At 49.3% G+C, this 20,669-nt stretch overlaps 1 protein-coding gene across 1 annotated transcript; it reads left to right on the forward strand.

The window, feature by feature from the left end:
• Positions 1–3,304: 3,304 nt before the first annotated feature.
• On the forward strand, positions 3,305–20,311 carry LOC308529246 (uncharacterized protein C10orf143). Its single transcript, XM_081105241.1, has 4 exons — positions 3,305–3,448; positions 9,989–10,150; positions 10,259–10,321; positions 19,751–20,311. Exons 1-4 carry the CDS (start codon positions 3,380–3,382, stop codon positions 19,778–19,780), a joined length of 324 nt encoding a protein of 107 aa, XP_080961367.1. The 5' UTR covers positions 3,305–3,379; the 3' UTR covers positions 19,781–20,311.
• Positions 20,312–20,669: the final 358 nt, after the last annotated feature.

Consider the following 20,669-nt stretch of genomic DNA (forward strand, 5'->3'; position numbering starts at 1 on the left):
ACAGCTAAATGCTGAACTCATCATTCACCGGCCTTGCCCTGAGTACCACCTCTTTTACATCCCAAACGAGATAAGAGGACAGTAATTTTTGAAAGAGGCCATTAAAAAATTGAAAGGGGGGAAGGTTAAGTCAGTGGAAGAATGGCTTTGCGACAATTGAATGAAAACTGTTACTCACTTGCCCAGCCAGTATGGCTTGGTAGTTTGGTGTCAACCTATGAGCCAGGAGCTCATGGTTCGATTCCCAGTCAGGGCACATGCCCGGGTTGTGGGCTTGATTCGATGTTTCTGTCTCTCTCTCCCTCTCTGAAATCAATAAAAATATATATTTTTAAAAACTGTTTTAAAAACCGCAATCCCATCCCCACCACACACACCAACACACACACACACATATGATCCCTTGGCCAGGAGCTGCGCCACTTATGAAAGGTAATCCTCAGCTACTCCTTGAAGTTTTGACTCCCCTGGAAGGCAGGGGACAGGAGCAGGCTGTTGTATTCCTGTTTCCAGAGGAGGGAACTGAGACTCAGAGGTCAACACTCGCCCAGCACACATCCTTTAGTTACGTGCAAACGAAACCCCTGCTGGCCCTTTGTGAACTCCAACTGGTCCAGTGCTCAGCTGGGAGAGGCTGGAGGTGGTCACAGGAGGGACAAGGAGCGGGAGCTGACTTTGTCCTGGATGGCAGGCTCACTGAGAACCCAGAGTGCCCCCTTGAGGTAGACCCCTAATCAGCACCCCAATTTGTCACCCAGGGGTGGGGACTGCCAGGTGAAAGCACCTTGCCCTGGAGCTGGAAGTCCCCAGGGGGAAACTGGAACTCGGGTCACCCACCTCCTGAGCCACTTCCCCTGAAGGTGGTGTGCAAGGCGGCGGGAAGTGGTGCACGGAGAAGCAACTTGTAACAGGTATGTCTTTATTGTGGTAAAGCATACATAACATACAATGGATCATTTTATTTTATTTATTTATTTTAAAAATACATTTTATTGATTTTTTTACAGAGAGGAAGGGAGAGAGATAGAGAGGTAGAAACATTGATGAGAGAGAAACATCGATCAGCTGCCTCCTGCACACCCCCTCCTGGGGACGTACCCACAACCAAGGTACATGCCCTTGACCGGAATCGAACCTGGGACCCTTCAGTTCCCAGGCCGACGCTCTATCCACTGAGCCAAACCGGTTAGGGCTACAATGGGTCATTTTAATCATTCTTCAGTGTACAGCTCAGTAGCATTAAGCACATCCACCTTTTTGTCAACCATCATCCCCTCCATGTTCACAGCCCTTTTCATTTCCTAAACTGAGACTCTGTCCCCATTAAACAATAGGTCCTCTGCCCCCTCCCGTCAGCACTCTGAAAATCTGAAAATTCTATCCACGGAGAGAGACCACTCTATCCTCTGTCTATTCCAGGACTTCAAATAGTGGAATTACACTGCATTTGTCCTTTTGTGACCAGCGCATTTCATTTAGCATAATGCAGCTGGTTGCACAATTTCCTTCCTTTTTAGGCTGGGTAATATTCCATGGTCTGTATCTACCACATTTTGTTTATCCATTTACCCATATATGGACACACAGGTCACTTCTACCTTTTGGCTATTATGAATAGTACTGTTTTGAACATGGATATTCTAATCACTGCTTTCAATTATACTCAAAAGTGGAATTGTGGAATCATATGATAACTTTTTTAAAAAAATTTTTGAGGTACTGTCATACTGTTTTTAGTAGTGGCTACAACATTTCACATTCCCACCAGCAATGCACCAGGGGTCCAATTTCTTCCCATCTTAGCCAACAATGATTTTTTTTATTACAACCCTCCTAATGGGTATGAAGTGGTATCTCATTGTGGTTTATATTTGCATTTCCCTAATGACTAGTGATATTGACCATATTATCATGTGTTTATTGGCCATTTGTATTATCACCTTTGATGCATAAGAGTTTCAAATTTTAAAATAGTTCAATTTAGGCATTTTCTCTTTTGTTGACTGTGATTTTTTTAAAAATTATCTTTATTGTTGAAAGTATTACCTTTGCCCCCTTTTTGTTCACTGTGTTTTATGCAAGACTCCATTGTCATGAAAGTCTCCCTTTTTCTTCCACTGGTTAATGTATTTAACGTTTAAATAACGAGCACGTTAACTATCATTTTATTATTTTTAAAGTTTTAAAAAATTTCAGAGATTAAAAATTCAATAAACATACTAAGTAAATAGGGTACAAAGTCCCACTTGTCTTTGAAGTCAGAGTTGAGCCCACTCTCTCTCCCTACTGCGAACCCCAATACCTGTCATGATGGTCCCCCGGGGAAAGTCTGCCTTACCATTTTTAACAAGTGTCACGAATATCTTTCCTCTAACACGACATACAGTAGGTGTATTTAGAAGGATGTGGTGTAGCTCAGCACTGTTTACCAACACCAGGCACCTCGGTACCCCAGCTCACCATGCACACAGCCAGAACCCCACTCCCCAAGGTCTGGCGGAGAGGCCATGGTTTCCCCTGTACACAATCCAAGGGCCCGGCAGCGCTGCCCTCAGCCAGCAGACAAATACTGGCCCTAGGGCAGCGGGTCTCAACCTGTGGGTCGCGACCCCTTTGGTGGTCGAACGACCCTTTCACAGGGGTCGCCTAAGACCATCCTGCATATCAGATATTTACATGACGATTCATCACTGTAGCAACATTACAGTGATGAAGTAGCAACGAAAATAATTTTATGGTTGGGTCACAACATGAGGAACTGTATTTAAAGGGCCAGAAGATTGAGAACCACTACCCTAGGGTCTCCGGACCGGAAGCCACCATGCACCTGGCCAAACAGGGCTGGAGACCCTGGAGTCACCCCCCCAATTGTCCTTGACAGCTCCCGCCAGGAAGTGAGGCCACCTCACTGGGACTACAATTCCCAGAGACCCCGCGATCTCGCCCGTTCTGATTGGCTCACTGCGCCTTCTATCAGCCAACCAGCCAGGAAGGTGGCCAATTACGAGGGCGAGAAGGCGGGCGCTCCTCCCTCCGATCCAAGGTCTACAGTCGAAGCGTGGTGGGTCCCTTAAAAAGTTAAATTCTTCCGACCTTCACGACCGATTCAGTGATTGTAGAAGCGATAGGCCGGCCCTCGTTGCAAAATAATGGCCTGGGACAGGCGTCCCTTAAGTCCAGAAGACTCTGGTCTCCGCTGCTCCTGCCTGAAGCGATCGCCCGGCAGGACTCGAGTGGTCCGGCGGAACCCCGCCCCCATTTCTCATTGGCTCCCGCGGGACACGTGGGGGTAGAGGGCGTGGACGCGGCGGCGTGGGCGGGGCGCCCGGCGTCTGGTGGAGATGATCGATAGTCCCGGGGACTCGGGCCTGTGGGTCGCATGGACACCCTGGCGCTGGGCCGGTGGCGTCGGCGGAGGCCGGAGGAGTTGCAGGTTCCAGCAGACGCGGTGAGCCCTCAGGGGCCTGGGCGTTGGGAACGGGAAGGCGGTGTCCTCGGGCTGGCCCACAGTGGGCTTCGCGTCTCCTGGCGGCCTCTTCAATGAGGCGCCCTGGCGGGCAGCTGCCTGCTTGCACCTGTTGGGGCGGGGCCAGGGGTGGGCGTGGCCATCCCTCCTGCCGCGCCTGCGCAGAAATCAGGACTCGTTTGCCGCCAGACCCGCATGCTGTCCAGGCACTGGGAGCCCAGGGTCCCTCTAGGTGCGCGGGCCTCCCTGCAAGGCTGGAGGACTTGGCGTCTGGGCCTGGGAGGGGCGTTCCTGCGCCCCACCTCCACGTGCAGGCGCCGGGCTGCTGTGGCAGGTGTGCTGGTTGGGCAGACGGGTCCGTCCCGCCTGGGTTGAGTGCTCTGACCGGAGAGAACCGGGTGGGAGGTGATGGCGTGGGTGGGTGGTCAGGTGGGTGCGAGACTGGGAGGAAAAACAGTGTAGGACGCGGGAAGGCACCTCCCCTTTCCGGGGACGGAAAGAAGTCTGTGGGGTTGAAGCGGGCAGCACTGGCACCCTTGCCCCTGTCCGCGGATTGCTGGCTCCTCGGTTCTGCCCCAGAGCGTGGGCCCGCTGCCTGCACACCCAGCGTCGAACGTTTTCCTGTCTGCTTCTCCTGGACCTACAGGCTCCAAGAGACAGATCTCTCCCGAGGTAATGCGGAAGGCGTTTTCCAATGTTCCGCACAGTAGGACAGGTGGCTTACCTTTCTACCCTGCAGCCTCTCTCTGTTTCCTCGCCACCCACTCACGGCCGGATCACTAGGCCAGCATCACTTACGTCACAGCCACACCCCACTCAGGGACCATGTTACTAGGGCACAGGTGTAGCTTCTGTAACAGGGCGATTTCATACCACATTGGCTCAAACAAGTTGGATGGATTCTCTCCCTTGACAGTATAGAGGTGAGCAGTCCAGGACAGTGGGACATGGGTACCCTACATGCAGGTATGAGACCGCTGATGCCCAAATCAGAGACACGCAGGGAGGCCAGCTCCTTCTGTCCCAGCTCTGCCCCCCCCACCCCCCTTGAGTGCTGTCCCCTTCCGTGAGGTCAGCACCGGCTCATCACTACAGTGCTCACCTTCCAGACTGGGGAGTCCATAGTCAAGTGACGGGATCACACTGCCAGGAAGGTATGGGTTGAGTACATAGGGAGGCGACAGAGGCTTGGCCAGAGGACGGTGACATGGTGAGAGTAGTCAGCAGTATATTGTGGGGGAAGAACGGACAGGTCCTGCTTATGGAGTGGATGATTGTTAGGATCAAATGAGAGAACAAATAGGGAAACACCCTAAACCGTAGTTTGTTTGTTGTTTTTGATGGGAAGGGATGTTTATTAGGTTCTACCTGTTGTAAGTAAATTTGTATACCCGCTTTCCTTAGGATTCTCAATCTTAATCAGGAATGTAACAGATTTATATTGTACTTGATAAATACTGCAAGCCTAAGATTACCCCCCAATAAGTATAGTATGTGCATTTATGTATTTTTACTGTCATTCGAAATACAAGTGTTTTTTCTTTGCTCTTCTTTGCTTATCTTCTTCTAGATAACTCGCTCTCATAGAATGAAGTTGGCATTCTTCCTTCGGACCACCGGCTTGCCTTCTCTCCTCATAAGTGTCCTCTCTGTCAGGCTAGATTGGTCCAGAGCAGCGGTTCTCAACCTGTGGGTCGCGAACAATGAAAATACATCCTGCAATCAGATATTTACATTACCATTCATAACAGTAGCAACATTACAGTTATGAAGTAGCAACGAAAATAATTTTATGGTTGGGGGTCACCACCACATGAGGAACTGTATTAAAGGGCCGCGGCATCAGGAAGGTTGAGAACCACTGGCCCAGCGTGTGGACCTGCACAGGAGGTTGAGTGCGGCTGTGTACAGGACGTTGAGGAGTCCTAAGGCATGGTCAGAGCTGGAGAAAGCACAGCATCAAGATACTCAGATTTGGTTGACGTCCTGTATGCCCTGGTAACATGGAGTTGATGGCAGGACTCCTAATTTCTGGTCTTCTCTGTAGTTGACATTGTGCCAGATTTCACTGTGTTGTAGAGCAAACCTCCCAAGTGCAAGGTCATTTTCCAAATGAAAGTGTCATCGAGGAGGGATCTTTGCTTGATGGAAACCATCCTCTCTTTCTAAATGGCGGTCTGTAGGGCCTTATTAATCTTTCTCATCAGCATTAACCGTTCTGTACTCAGGGCTGATGGACGTCCGTATCAGCTACTCCATATCAGCAAAAGTAAACTTTCCTTACTGTGGTAGAATTAAAACCAAACTCAACTAAAATCCTCACTCAGCAAACTGTTTCTAGCAACTAGGACTCAATTAGCCAGCATTACACATTTATAATACAAATGAATAAAGGCCATTAGTCAGTAAAAACCCTCAAATCCCTTCAGTCTGAAAGGTTAGATGTGTGTGTGTGTGTGTGTGTGTGTGCGCGCGTGTGTGTGTGGAGACTTACCATTAATTACATTACTGAGTTCTAATGATTTACCTTGGTATTCTAATTCATGGTATATATGCTTAACTCATATATTAGCTTCTATATTATATACGTTCATTCAAGGTGTTTAATTTTTAAAAAAGTATATTTTATTGATTTTTTACAGAGAGGAAGGGAGAGGGATAGAGAGTTAGAAACATCGATCAGCTGCCTCCTGCACGCCTCCTACTGAGGATGTGCCCGCAACCAAGGTACATGCCCTTGACCGGAATCGAACCTGGGACCTTTCAGTCCGCAGGCTGACACTCTATCCACTGAGCCAGACGGGTTAGGGACAAGGTGTTTAATTGTTAAGAACGTGGCTTTTTCTCGCTGTGCCGATTGAAGCGAACACACGGTGCTCTCTGTCAGTGTTCAAGGAAGTCGGTATCTGTTTTCTGTACTCTCCACGTTCTTCTCTAGTGTGGAGTGGAAAATGGGTTTCTGGAGGTGGCAGCCTGCCGGTTCAGCCTAGCACGGCTGGTACCGGCCTTGCTCTGCGTGCCCGTTCTGGTACCGTTCATTGGCTCCCCAGGCTCGTGGGGAATGCATCTCCAGTCTGATTGCTACGCGGGCTCCCTCGCATCAGCACGGAAGCCGAGGCTTTGAATTTCATTTCTGCCCAAATGTGAAACCCTTAACCCCGCCCCCCCGCGCCCCCCCCCCCCCCCCCCCGCGTCCACTCACCCAGCTCCCTGGGCCCCATCACTTCCAATAAAGAAGCACGTCCTCGGCAACACAGGCGCGGCCGCACCTCCTCGGCGAGGGCAGCGTGTCTCTCCCAGGCCTGTCTACTTTGTTCCATCACTGAGGCAACAGGATACATATCTTCTGTTTTAACTTATGCGTCGTATCACGTACCTTCTCTCCGTCGCATTCCTGCTGCAGTGATTCTCCGGCGAGGTTGCTGTTCGATTGATCCCCTTCCATTATTGTTAAGTAATGGGGTCTGCGTGTAGACGCGGGGTTTTAATTTTGTTTATACAGTGCGAGTGTCTTTATAGTCGGGCAGTAAATCTCCGTCTGCCTTATGAAGGCTGACAGAGCCTCGCTAGAAGGGAGCGGGGGAGAGCCGTGCACAGGCATCCGGCATGAGAGGCCTCTGCAGCCTTCCTTTTGCTGTGGTCCAGGCCAGCCCGCGATGACCCGACTGTTTGCCGAGGAAGTGTCCAGGTCAGTCTCATGCAGTCAGCTCTCAGTAATCCACAGTAAATAGCAGCAAACATGAATAATTTAATCCACTCGGCTGACTGAGGGCCATCAAGCCGGTGATCCCCACGTTCCCTGGGGAGCCCAGCCTTAACCCAGCACCTTGGCGTCAGCGTGGGACCTCCTTTCACCTGCCACAGAGGTGGGAAGCTGGCCTCCTCGGCCACCTGAGCCCCTAAGAACCTCGGCTTGTCACCATGGATACTCACAAGTCTGCTGACCTTCACGTGCTAGTTGTACTGTGGCCCCACCCAGAAGTGGTTGAGATGTCATTGTGGAGCGCGGGGCATGTCGCAGAGGCAGTGCTTCTGCCTCCCTTCCCCCACCCCTGCCCGCGCTTTCCTTCTCAGCAAGTCTGACGTCACTCAAAAGGCAGGGACAGAGTAGGAGTGCTCGTTGCTGAGTGATGTCGCTGATGGAAGGTCCGCGCCTACGAATAAAATGGCATGGGGCCCGTGGCATTCCACTGCTTCCCTTTAACACAGATTCTTTTTAATTAAATATTTTTTGTTGGAAGTGTTACATCTGTCCCCCTGCCCCCCCATTGACCCCTTCCAGCCTACCCCCACCCCCCACCCCAGGCCTTCACCACCCTTTTGTCTCTGTCCGTGGGTTGTGCTAACACGGATTACTGAAAGCTGACAATAAACCAGTTTTAACATGTCACGCCTCTTTTTTAAATTAAATTTATTGGGATAACAGTGGCTAATAACATCATTTAAATTTCAGGTGTCCGACTTTATCATGGAACATCTGTTCTGTGCTCACCACCCAAACTCCAGTTTTCTTCCTCACCACGTATCTGACCTCCTTACCCTTTTTTAAAATTTTCGTTTGAATTCTCCTTGGGTACCTTACACTTTATCCTTCATTTCTGACGTAATTTCGTTTTCCCCTTCCATTACTTTCCTGGGTTCATTCACCTCTTTCCTCTTGCTCCCTACTTTTGTCCCTTTCTGTTTTTAATTGATATCTCTAATTCAAGGTGATTTTTGTCTCCAGTGTTTGCTTGAATATGTTTAGTTATGTTTGCAGAGTATTGAACTGCAGTTTTCTTCTGGTTCATGGCGGTTTTTTAGGAGGGAATTTCTATAACGTTGGTCTTTCTACAAGACCCTGGTCTGATGGCACCTGGTCCAGTCACAGCAGCCGCTGTGTGTGCGCGCGCGCGCGCGCGCGCGCGCGCGCGCGCGTGTGTGTGTGTGTGTGTGTGTGTCTGTGTCTGTGTCTGACGGGAGGGCGTGAGCCTCCTGATATCATGGTCCTCTTTACTCGTAGGACCCGAAATTTTCCCTGCTTTTCTTCTTTTTATCTTCACCACCAGTTGCCAAAGGGCACTTCTCCCTCCTCTTTCCCCTGCTGGCTCCCAGGAGCTATGAGTTGTGAAGAGGCCTCTTTACATGGCGTTTGCTCCTCAGAATTGTGTGGACTTTGCAGTCCCTTCCCTGCATCCATGCTCTGGGCCACGCAGGGACTGTCATAGCCCTTTCATGGTTGTAGTGGTCTCTCCGGGGCCATGGAGATGGCTCTCACCCTGTCTTAGTGGCTCCTCACAGAGCCGGCCTCAGTGGGGGTGGGGGGAGCCCGGGACCCACACTCAGATTTGGTGGTGTTTCTCTTTGTACCAGTTATTCATGTGCGGATTATTCCTGTTGTGCCACTTAGTACTAGCAGATATGATGCAGATTTCGGCATCCTCTGTCTTTAAGTTTTGCTCGGGGTGTGGTTTGGTGCAGAATTTTGAGTTTCTCAGGCTTTAGTTTCCTGTCACTTGGGAAGAACTGTAGGAGTAGGTAACTGTACCCGCCCTTGTCTTCTGCCACCTAGAGGTCAAGCGCTTACCCCAGGATATGACTCCAAATGGCTTACGGGTCTCACTTTAATCTCTACGTACCTGTTTTAAGGCATGTTAGAGAACAGAGGAACCAGCAGCCTAAACTATGAGATAAAGCTTCTATTGAATAAATCCATTAAGTAAAAAGGTGTCAGTTTAGAAAATAGTAAATAAATGACAGTACAGATCATAAGTAATTTGGCACAAATCATGATGCTGGTTTGCAAGTGACTGAAGAAGTTGTAGCCACGGGTGTCCCGGGCAGGCGCTGTCTAGCAGCCGGGCCTGCAGGCTGCCCAGGGATCCAGAGACACCGCTGGGGCTGGGCAAGGCAATGGCATCTGACTCGGTGTCAGTGCGAGCGGTGCCCTCACAGCACACAGCCTTGGCACTCTGAGAGCAATGTTTCCTTTAGCTTCAGGGGATTGCTTTGGTAGTTTACCTTTCGCTCAAGTGGAAGCAGAAACCAAATGCTAACTTTCCCAAAGGTTATCAGTTAAGGCTGTGTGCGCAACTTTTGAAATAAAATTAACTGGGTCTTCGGTGTCCGTAAGAGAAAGAGTTATTCATGTGTGGATTATTCCTGCTGTGTCACTGAGTACCGGCAGAATGTGTTGCAGCATAAAACTAGTTTCTTGAACAAAATTTATGGGTCTTGTACGTTTTCAATATCAATAAACCAGTCACAGTAGTTTATGACAAGATTTTCTGCTCAAATTGTTAAAATGACTGTTTTAAATCTGTAAAGCTAAGTAAATATCAGACAATTTAGGAAATAATGAGGTTAAATGTAATTGATGGCGGTTATTCCTGAAGATAAAGTTTAAAGTCATCCCCTCAAATGTCCTATAAACTTTCCCAGCTCCACAGGGTCTGTATTTGCAGCTGAAGTTTTCAGGAAGCAAATTTAATTAGCGTTGTGTGCTTTACGAGGCCATCTCGAGTGAAATTTTGTTCGTTTCAGAAGCGGGTGTGCAGGAGCCTCGAAGCAGCTGCGCAGGAGCGGGGCTGTCCCCAGGTGAAGGCCGACGCCCTGGTGTCCTGGGGCTGCCGGGAGCTGGAGGCGCAGCCGGGAGGCCTCCCTGCGCCAAGGCCAGCCAGAGGCCAGGGGCCACCAAGTGCGGGGGTAGGTTCCTGTTCCTGCCAAACCAGCTGGGAACCCATTTAAATATTCTAATAAAAAGTGTAAATAACCGTTGTTCTGATCCATCTGCGCCTGTGATTTGTCAACCAGGTCCCTCCGACCGGTGGGAGGAGCTCCGCCCAGCCCTGCCCGAGATGTATTGCAGGGGAGTCTGTAAGTGCATTCACCTTCTTGTGTCACATAAAGGGTAGACTTGTTCTTAAATATTAGATCCATAAAACAAAGTTAATAAAAAAGGCAATTACGCTTCTAAGGAATGAGGGATGTAAATAAAAAGGTGCCGCTTGATTTAAGCTTTTCTTAGCATTCTACTGGGGTGCAAACTAATTTGTCTCCAGCTTCAAGTTGGAAATAGAAATTGCAAATATGTTTAAAATTCTTTTTAAAAGCAGGGTTCAGGGAAGGGAATTGGAGGACATCTGGGAAGAAAGGCCTGCCCTCATTTAAGTATCCAAATAGGAATCAGTGTTGTTTTTTCTCATCTCTGATAAGCTTTTCCTTCATGTTTCCATAAACTTCCCATAAACCAAAGATTTCAGGAGAAATGCAATATTCACACCATTAATTCAAAGTCAAGGGCGGTCTAACACTGCCAGGGCCCGGTTCTCAGTCTCCTGTGTCAGGCGGAATATCATAAAGTATACATTAGCATAATCATGCCTTGGTTATTAATTTTGAGCTTATTCTAAGAACAAGTTAATATATCTTTGATAACCTCTGTAATTCTTGGGGGTTTTTCAATTTAAAAATTGGAATCTTAATATTGTAATAAAATAGAATTATGTTTAATTTTACATAGAAACCAGGAGCGTGTGTAAGTGTGTGTGTGCGCGCATGTCTGTGTGTGTCGTCGGTGTATATCTGCTTTTGCTCCCTAAAGGTTTTTACAGAAGCACATTGTTCTGATTTTGATAAGCAAAAGATTGAGTCAACGAATTAGACCTTCAATTGACACATTGCAAGTTATTATGTTTTACAATGATACGCAACGATTTTGTTTTAAACCAAGAACTGAAAGGGTGTTAGTTGTCACCTGCGTGCCCCTCTGCTCATGTGGAGTCATGAGTCAGGTCTGAAGACAAAGCCCGTGTCAGACCCGCCCCGCGAAGGCCCGCTCTTCTTCCTCAGCGCTGTCCTTGGGAAGCTCTGCCCTCACGGGGGGGAGGCCAAGAGCCAGCACCTGAACTTCCTCTGTGTAGGATGGCTCACGCGACTGCCACACACACCACGCAATGCAAAGAATAATATTTACCTTGAGAAATGGGACCCTTTCTGGGCCCATTGCTTATTGCTGCCGCCCTCCCTTCTCATCCAATTTCAGTGTCTTCCAGACCCACCCGTGGGGCACACACTGGGCATGAACCGTGGTTCTCTGTGCTCTCAGAGCTGTGCGCTGGCATGAGTGGCTTAAAGGAAAAAAATTTGGCTCAAGCAGCTGATTGGATCATTTTGGCTAATATTCTGTTTGAACAACAGTACCTATTTGATTAGGGTTTTTCCTTCCTTTGTAATTCCCCAAGCTCGCCTCTGTTCGGTTTCATAGGAAATGAGTCTATGAGCAGAAAACCTATATTGATATGTAAATATATCAGTTTTGGTTAATGCTTGATATTCTTTTTCATCTAAATTTCAGAAACCAACTTTAAAAAAATCAGTTTCTCTCTATTTGTAGTTATTTTCAATAAAATTTCACCCAGCCTTGGGTGATTTAATATTTACACCCACTATTTCTAAAAGTCTTATGTAAATAAAGATTGAAATATGAATTCGAAAAGTCACACCTCTTGATATTTGAACAGACTCTAGCTGCATATATCTTCTTTTTCTAATAATATGGCTACTTTCCCTCCTAAGCTTTTAAAATAATAAGACACTATTTTTGCATTTTAGAACATTGAAAGTCCAGTGTTAAATAAAAAGCAAATAGTATTTTTAGCGATGCAGGATCCCAGGGAGCAGTGCTTAACGCAGATCACCGGTGGGTGTAGCCCTGCATGTCAGACGGCTTCATTAAACATGCCATGCCACGCACCAGGCCCTGCCATGCACCAGGCCCCGCCACGCACCATCCCTGCACGCACCAGGCCCCACACGCACCAGGCCCCGCCATGCACCATCCCTGCACGCACCAGGCCCCACACGCACCAGGCCCTGCCATGTGCCGTTCCTGCACGCACCAGGCCCCACACGCACCAGGCCCTGCCATGCACCGTCCCTGCACGCACCAGGCCCCACACGCACCAGGCCCCGCACACACCAGGCCCTGCCACGCACCAGGTTGCACCAGGCAAAAGTGCCTCCCACCCAGGTCCCATCCCCACCACTGGCCCAGGGGTAGTTTGTGTGGGATTCTTAACGGGGATCTTGTGTGTGATTGTGAGCTTATTTGGTGCTCCCCCCCCCCCCAAACCCCTTCACATCCTAATTCCCTGGTATGGCTCTGACCCCAGTGGGATATCAGCTGATCAGTTCTGCCCTGAATTCTCCATGTGGCTGTCTCAGCTCGGTGCCCGAGTTCCTGTCCTCCTTCTGTCCCTAAGCTTTTCCTTATTTTTTTTTTTTTAATATATCTCACTGATTTTTTCACAGAGAGGAAGGGAGAGGGATAGAGAGCCAGAAACATCGATGAGAGAGACACATCGATCAGCTGCTTCCTGCACCCCCCCCCCACACACACACTGGGGACAAGCCCGCAACCACGGTACATGCCCCCGACTGGAATCGAACCCGGGACCCCTCAGTCCGCAGGCCGACGTTCTATCCACTGAGCCAAACCGGCTAGGGTGCTTTCCCTTATTTTTATCATAAGTCATTTCTCACAAATGCAAGGTCTTGACTGCTCACATCTGCCAGGATCTTCCCCTACCTTCTCATGCTAGGTCGCTGTTATAATGACACTATTTCAGTAGCCGCCGATGTTGTTTATAGTAGTCACTGTTAAGGTTGAACTCATATGTATTGTTATTTAGAAACATCTCTCAGTGAGTTCCTCTGCTCGTGTTGCTGACAGTTGGAACGAAACCGTCCTCTACTCACGTGGTAGGACATGGTATTACGTCACTCGGGGTCTCTCCACGACACCCGGCCAGGCTGCCCTCGCTCTATGCACCATCGCGTGCTGCCAGTCTGGAAGCAGTGCCAGTGGCCGCTGTCATTGGCAGACTTCCTCTCCTTCCTCAGAGGTTCCAGAGCTGGACCAGAGCCTTGCAGCAGGCTTCCTTTCTCGGGCCAGCTCAGCCCAGAGGGTCCCAAGTGTGACCAGGAAAGCACACCATTCTTTGTAAAGTCAGACCCATTAAACGAAACCGAAGGAGGCTGCCAGAACTCTCCAGGACAATCAAGAAAGATACACGAAAGGGGTGGCGTGACAGGTACACGAGAAGGGGTGGCCTTGTAAGACAGAAACCCTGGGAAGAACAGATTGGGGTGGTAGTTGAGGGCCAGGTCTGTATTCTCAGCACCAAGTGTTGGAGGGGATCTGGCCCCGGACACTCTGTCGCTCCTCTGAGCGGGAGCCTTTCAGGGAAGGGGCCACCCTCAGCTGTCACTGGGTCAGCGGGACAGGCAGTGGCCTGCTTTCTCTCAGCGCCACCCCCCCAGCTTTGGGTCCCCTGCTCGGTATTGCGGAGGCTGCATTTCTGGCCTCCCTTGCTCTGGTTTCTGACGCTGGACACCAGCGTGGTTGGAGGGGGTGGCAGCCAGAGCATTTCTCCCTCCTTCCTTAAGGGCCTCTCAGCGCCTTTCTCCAAGGCCCTGGCTCCCGCAGAGGGGTCCCTGTGGTCCCAACTCTTGCTGGCCCTCGCCGCCCAGGGTGGGCGTCCCACAGTGGGGGTTGTTGTGTTGCCTCCCCCGCCCTGTGTGGCTAAGATTTCTTCCACCATTTGTGTCCTTGAATCCCATGCTCAATTTCCTGTGTTGGGAATACCTAGATTGGACCCCACCTGGGCTAATCAGCTAATGCACGGACAGATTTCCCTGGAAAAGAAAAGAAAAGATAGCGTGTTTTGTTTTTGTATTAGTTAATCCTCACCTGAGGATATTTTTCCATTGATTTTTTTTTTTTTTTTTTTAGAGAGTGTGGAAGGGAGAGAGAGACAGACAGAGAGAGAAACATTGATGTGAAAGAGACATATCAATCAGTTGTCTCCCGCACGTGCCCTGACCAGGGCTGGGGATCTAGCCTGCAACCCACGTATGTGCCCTTGACCGGAATAGAAACCCAGACCCTTCAATCCGACGACCAACACTCTATGCACTGGGCCCACCTGGCCAGGGCAGAGGCTGTGGTTTTAAACGCAGGCCTCCGGGCCTTTGTGCCTCCGCTCAGGCTCAGGGTCTTGGTCTGGGCTCAGCGTGTGGTGTGTGGCAGGGCCGGTCCTGGCTGTGAGTCACACAGGGGGTGTTACATTGAAAACTGCAGTCAGGCCCCTACTCTGGCCCATCACTGGGGTTCCTTCACTTGCTTTTATCTGGCCTTAGTGGGCGTTACTGCCCAAACTGGAACCCAATATGGGAACCATGATTGTTGGATTGCTGACCAGCACCCCACCTCCACTTCCCAACGAACTGATTTGTGATCCTAGCCTGTGCCGGGGGCTGAGGGCAGCTGCTGAGGGAGTGGCCTTCATCAGCCGCTGTGCTGTTCACTGTGACACTCACTTTTCGACTCCATTGCCTGATGGCGGGGGTGGGTCACTGCAGGGGGAGGAATCGAGGGCAGGGGAGGGGGTGTTGGTTCGTTGTTGCCCTGTAGGTGCAGCAGGAGCCGAAGCGTGATGATGACTCTGATTCTAAATGGACATACATTTTTTTATACTTTTATCTCCAAGTGGGTGACCTTTAAAATATTTGCTTTATTTGTTTGCCTGTCTGTCTCATTGGTGATTGCTTTGCACGTCTGCAGCATCTAGAAGCACGGTAGCAGAGCAGGAGCGGGCCCGGGCCCGGCGGAAGCAAGGCTGCCTGTCTCCTGTGCCCGCCTGTGCTCGATACCGCAGGCCCAGGTGTCAGGCCGGGACCAAGGCCAAGGAGGGAAATGTGATGTCCTGACATAGATTAAGAGAGATCGATGTGCAGTGGTTCACTCCGCGTGTCCTGTTTCAACAGCTAGTTCTTGTCAGGCCTTTATTCTTACGTCCTGAGAGAAGAAAACGCAATCATGGAGTTATCAACGGGATTTTATTGATCATTCTGTGAGAATGAAATTGTGCTCCGTGCCTTTCCCCCCTCAAGGTGTCAGGGATCCTGAGTCGGTCTAACCCCGTCAGTTTAGAGATAAGGGCAATGAGGTCCACGGGGGTTAAGTGATTGGCCTGCCGTGCGGCGTGGTTGATGGGGAGGCTGGCTCCAGCACGCACTGCGCCCTCCCCTCCTGTTCTTCTTGGCTGGTGTGTGTGTTTACAGCCAGCGTGCCAGCATCACTTCCCAACACTGGGCGCAGCGACCTGCTCTGACACCCCAAGAAGGGCAGCAGGAGACGGTGGGTCTTCGTGGACCTCATTCCCAGACACAATGAGAGCTGCTTGGCTCAGACGCAGAGCTGAATTATTCAAACTGTGAGCGCATGAGCTGGCCAAGGGGAAACTTGGGCTGTGCCAGTGCAGCCAAATGTGAATCAAATAGATGCTTGTGAATAGACTCGCTGCCACAATCTTCCGATGGAGCTTCTGGTAGTGAATGCTTCCTCTGGAACGTGGATCCCAGAAAAATAGTGTTATTAACCCCTAGAGTGCCGGGGAGCGCGATCGTGCTCCTCCTGTCCTTCGCCAGAAGTGCCGGGAGCGCTATCAAAGCTTCGAAATGGCGTCCAGTTCTAAGTCTGCTTTTATTAGTGATGGTGATATTGCTAAATATGTCAGTGTAGTAAAGGTTTCCTTAAGTTTTTGAATATGTAACTTCATTTACTTGTGATTCATAATTTTTTTTCCTAAACTGCTGTAAAATCAGCCAAAATGACTTGGCAATTTTAGCATAGTTCCTAGGATATTGGTTGGCACTCAAAGGGTTAAAGAGGGTTAACTTAGATCATTGCTAGGCTCTGAAGGAAGAGAGCCTTCAGATGATAAGACGAACAAAACAAAAACCTTTCTCTAGGAGTCAAATGTTACTCTATGAGGAGATGGTGGAATGGAATAAAAGAAAAGTTAGCACTTTAAGAAAAATGCAGTTTAGACTTCTTATAAGCATGTTACACTAAGCTAACGCAAACGTGTCCCTCCTGCTCGGAAAACAGGAAGTGCATAGCTAATCCTGTAAGTGAAGAGGGAGCACAAAACACACCCCTCGCCACTCTCCTCAGCCTTGGCCTTTGCTGGGTTTGGCCCAGGATTGGTCCAGGGGCTGGGGGCTAGGATTCTAATTCCCAGTGGAGGTGTGGGAGCCAGAATTTGCATAAAGCTCAGAGCCTTGAAGACCTGTCTGTACCTTAGGGCTTAGAAATTAAAACACCAGCCGTGCATGGGGGTGGGTTCCAGTTTTAGTCTGCCTCAGCAGCACAAGAACCAAAAGCCAAACATTAGCATAAAAACAGGTGCAACTATTGAACACATTGTGGTCTTTCATCGTGACAAATGCAGAATTATCCTGTAGGCATTCCCCACCAGAGCTTACAGGATGCAGAGATGAAACAGCAGCACATAAGCAAACCAGCCATGGTTGGGGGTAGGAGGCAGGAACTATAACAAACAGGAGAATACAAACCTCCAAGAATCTGAAATAAATGAAGTTTACTGTAAAGATAAGTATTTTAATTTTTAAAAGTGATCAAAGGAGAAATGGAGCCATAATGAAAGAATAGAAGAGTATGAAGAAAAAGCAATTGGAAGATTAAAAAAAACTTCTTAAAATGAATGATATGGTCATTGAAGTTAAAGAAAAAAACCATCAGATTAGACACAGTTGTAGACCAAATTTGTGAATTAGAAAATAAATTAGGAAAGTTTCTAAAATGCACCAAGTGGAATAAATGGAAAGTAGGAAAGTGTTTAGGAGTCATAGAAAAAAAAATGAGATGTATTAGGAAACTCAGAATGGAGGAATATTAAATGGGAGAGGAAAATAAAATAAAAAGATTTGCAAAGAATAATGACTTTTGAAAAGATAATGGCTGAGAATTTCCTAGAATTGGAAGAAAGCCAAACAGTTTTGAAGTAGAAGAACAAGATGAGGGAAATCACCTATCAGGTATCCAGACATATGACAGAGCTGTGATAATTAAGATAATGTGTTATTAGTCCAGCAATGGACACATGGGCCAATGAATAAAGTCAAGGGCTTTAAACAAACATATGTGGCAGCTTATACTTTACAGAAAAGATACTACACATCAGTTGGAAATGACAAGGTATTCTGTAAACTGTGCTGAGAGGCCCTGTCTTGTCTCCTGACCCCCCACCCCTCTCCCTCGCCCCCAGCAGCTCCGAGTGAGCTGCCCAGACGCTGTCTGACCTCCCCTCCCCAGAGCTGCTCTTCCCTGCTGCCGCCGAGGGTCTCAGGGCACGTTTCTAGGTCAAAGAAGTTCGAGAAATGCTGAATCTGTTTCCTCACTTCTTTTTTTTTTATTATTTCTTTTTTTTGTAATATCTTTTTTATTAATTTCAGAGAGGAAAGGAGAGGGAGACAGATACATCATTGATGAGAGAGAATCATTAATTGGCTGCCTCCTGCCGGCCCCACAATAAAGATCGAGCCGGCAACCCAGACATATGCCCTGACCGGGAATTGAACCATGAGCTCCTGGTTCATAGGTCAACGCTCAACCAGTGAGTCATGCTGGCTGGGTCCCACTTCTTTTTTAAAATATATTTTTATTGATTTTAGAGAGGAAGGGAGAGTGAGAGAGAGAGAGATAGAAACATCAATGATGAGAATCATTGTTCGGCTGCCTCCTCACTTCCCAGACAAGATTGAGCCCGCAACCCAGACATACGCCCTGACCGGGAATTGAACCATGAGCTCCTGGTTCATAAGTCAACGCTCAGCCACTGAGCCACGCCGGCCGGGCTTCCCCACTTCTTGTAGATTTGGTGTGCGTTGGACTAGTAACGACCCGGAGAGTCAGTAAGGAAACCTGTTCATTCCTTCAGTGTCCTTCTGGAAAGAGTGTTCGCCCGCATGGGCTTCCGAGACTGCTGGGGAAACAGCCTGATGGGGAAATTCAGCGCCTGCAGTCATCATGGTGCTCAGGGCCTTCCACAGTCTGGGCACCGCTGGGCTCTTCAGGCAGGTCTCCCATCACTGCCCGTGTGCGGCTAAATCACAGCCTCTCCGTTCTGGAAAGTTCTGACCTCATGCCGTTCTCACTGCCTGGGATGGCCTCTCCCACCCTGTAAGACTATTCCACTGTCATGGTCCACTCAGGACACATGGCTTTGTGTGAAGACTTCCCCCACCCTCATCAGGTGGAATCAGTGAATGAGCCCATCACCTGAATGAGCCGTCCAGTGTGACGGCTGCTGTCAGTCAGGCCTGAGTCTCCTATTGGTCCCCCTGGCTTCGGACACACCTGCTCGCCGGGAAACTGGAACACCATCGTGGACCTGGCTGCTGTTCCCACCGCTGGGCCCACACCACCCTTTCTGGCATCCACTGACCCAGGGGCCCACTGCCACCCCAGTGTGGTCTCGGAGGGCAGGGCAGCCTCTGCCATTGGGCCACGGAGCCATGCTGTTCCTGCTGTATTATGGCCAAGTGTGACAAAGGTTTCTAAATGCTGGAGAGACCTCTCATTTCACAGTAGCACAGTGTCCGGCCACCTGTCTGCCACCAGCCGTCTGGCTCCCCCAGCTCTTTCTCCGGTGAGGTGAGGCGGTGCGAGGCCTGGTCCAGGAGACGGGGCAGAGGGCCCTGGCCGGATGGTGATGAACTTAGGCTACTTCCATGTCCCATCTCCCCAGGAGCCACTTTTGTGTTGAATCCCGATTCATTATTTGGACATCATTTTTAAAAATTCTATTTTATGAATATATAGATATTTTTATTCTCCTTTTTCCTCAGAGGCAAGAGGAGAAATAACATTTATTAAGAACATTCTAAGTGCGGGCGCGGTAGGAAGTGCTTTAACTATCTTAACTATAATATTTTTACATTTATAGGCATACCCCGTTTTATTGCGCTTTGCTTTATGGTGCTTCGCTGATACTGATTTTTTTTTTACAAATTGAAGGTCAGACCCTCCACCAGCAAAAAGATTCTGACCTGCTGAAGGCTCAGATGATGCGTAGTGTTTTTATCAAGAAAGTATTTTTTAATTAAGAGATATGCATTTTTAGGCATAGTGCTATTGCACACTTACTAGGCTATAGTACAGTGTAAACAGTGTGCACTGGGAAACTAACGGATTCGCATGATGAGTTCTATCACGATACCCCCTTTATTGTGATGGTCTGGACCCGGCCACCTTGTCTCCGAGGTCGGCCCTGTACCCTCTGTAAGCACACACCTGCCTCAGAAATGAGGCCTCATTCACCAGGGTAGCCAGTCCCTTCAGGGGTAGCAGGTCTATGTGTCGGTGAACACGCAGCCACAATGGATGAATTTAGTCCATGAAAACTAATTCCCACGTATGCTGTTTTATCATTTTAGGGCCACTTTAACCATTCCGAGAATCAGTAGAAGATGGGAGACGGAAAAGGAATATTCTGATTTTGGTTTGGAACCTCCGTGTGATGACGAACGTAACCCTCTTACGGATGGGTGTGGGTGCACACCTGTGCTCTCACCCAGGTACCCCACCGCCCTCCACAACCCAGCCAGGAGGACCCTGTCACTTCCAAAGAGACTGCAGATCGCTGGCACCTCCTGAGCCGTCTCCCCATGCGTCCTGGTGGGAAGGAGGGCGACTGTGTCATTGGGACGTTTGAAAACTTCAGTTATCAAATCTCCTGTGAGGCTGAGAGCCCTGTGGCTTCTGGAACCGGATCCAGATGCGGCCTCCCTTTTATACTTCGCAGTGGCTTTGTGGGTGTGTCCAGGGCTGCTCTTGCATTCTTTTTAATGAAAAGACTTATTTTTATACTTAAATGCCTTATCATCTTAAACTGAATTTTACCAAATGCTGGTGTCCAAGCCGTGCTGTGTGATTCTGCCCCTGAAGTTTATCAGGCACAGGGCCCCTTTGACATTAAATGGCAATTTCTCATTTTCTCTTGGGTTTTCAATGTCTCGTCTGGCTGCGGAGACTGGTGTCACTTTCCCTGAGTCGGAGGCTTCCCGGGGTGTCCCCGTCACCCAGGACAAGGCCCTAACAATGGAGCTGGTTACGGGGTTGCTCTCGGTCCTTCCCCTTCCCGCACCAGCGGCGGACGAAGCCCCTGAGCTCAGGGGATTGCACCCGCAGTGTGTGGTTGTGGAGGGATTCACGTTGGAGAGACGGACAGAAGGGGACAGGGAGCCGGAGGACACTGATAAATGCCGTCTGTGATGTGGGCTCTCAGAACCACTGGAAAGGAAGCTGGCACTCCAGCCGAAGCCAATGGCCAAGGCAGTGGCGGGAGGAAGGGGG

Source organism: Myotis nattereri, assembly GCF_964212035.1.
Source record: "Myotis nattereri genome assembly, chromosome: 13".
NCBI lineage: Eukaryota > Metazoa > Chordata > Mammalia > Chiroptera > Vespertilionidae > Myotis > Myotis nattereri.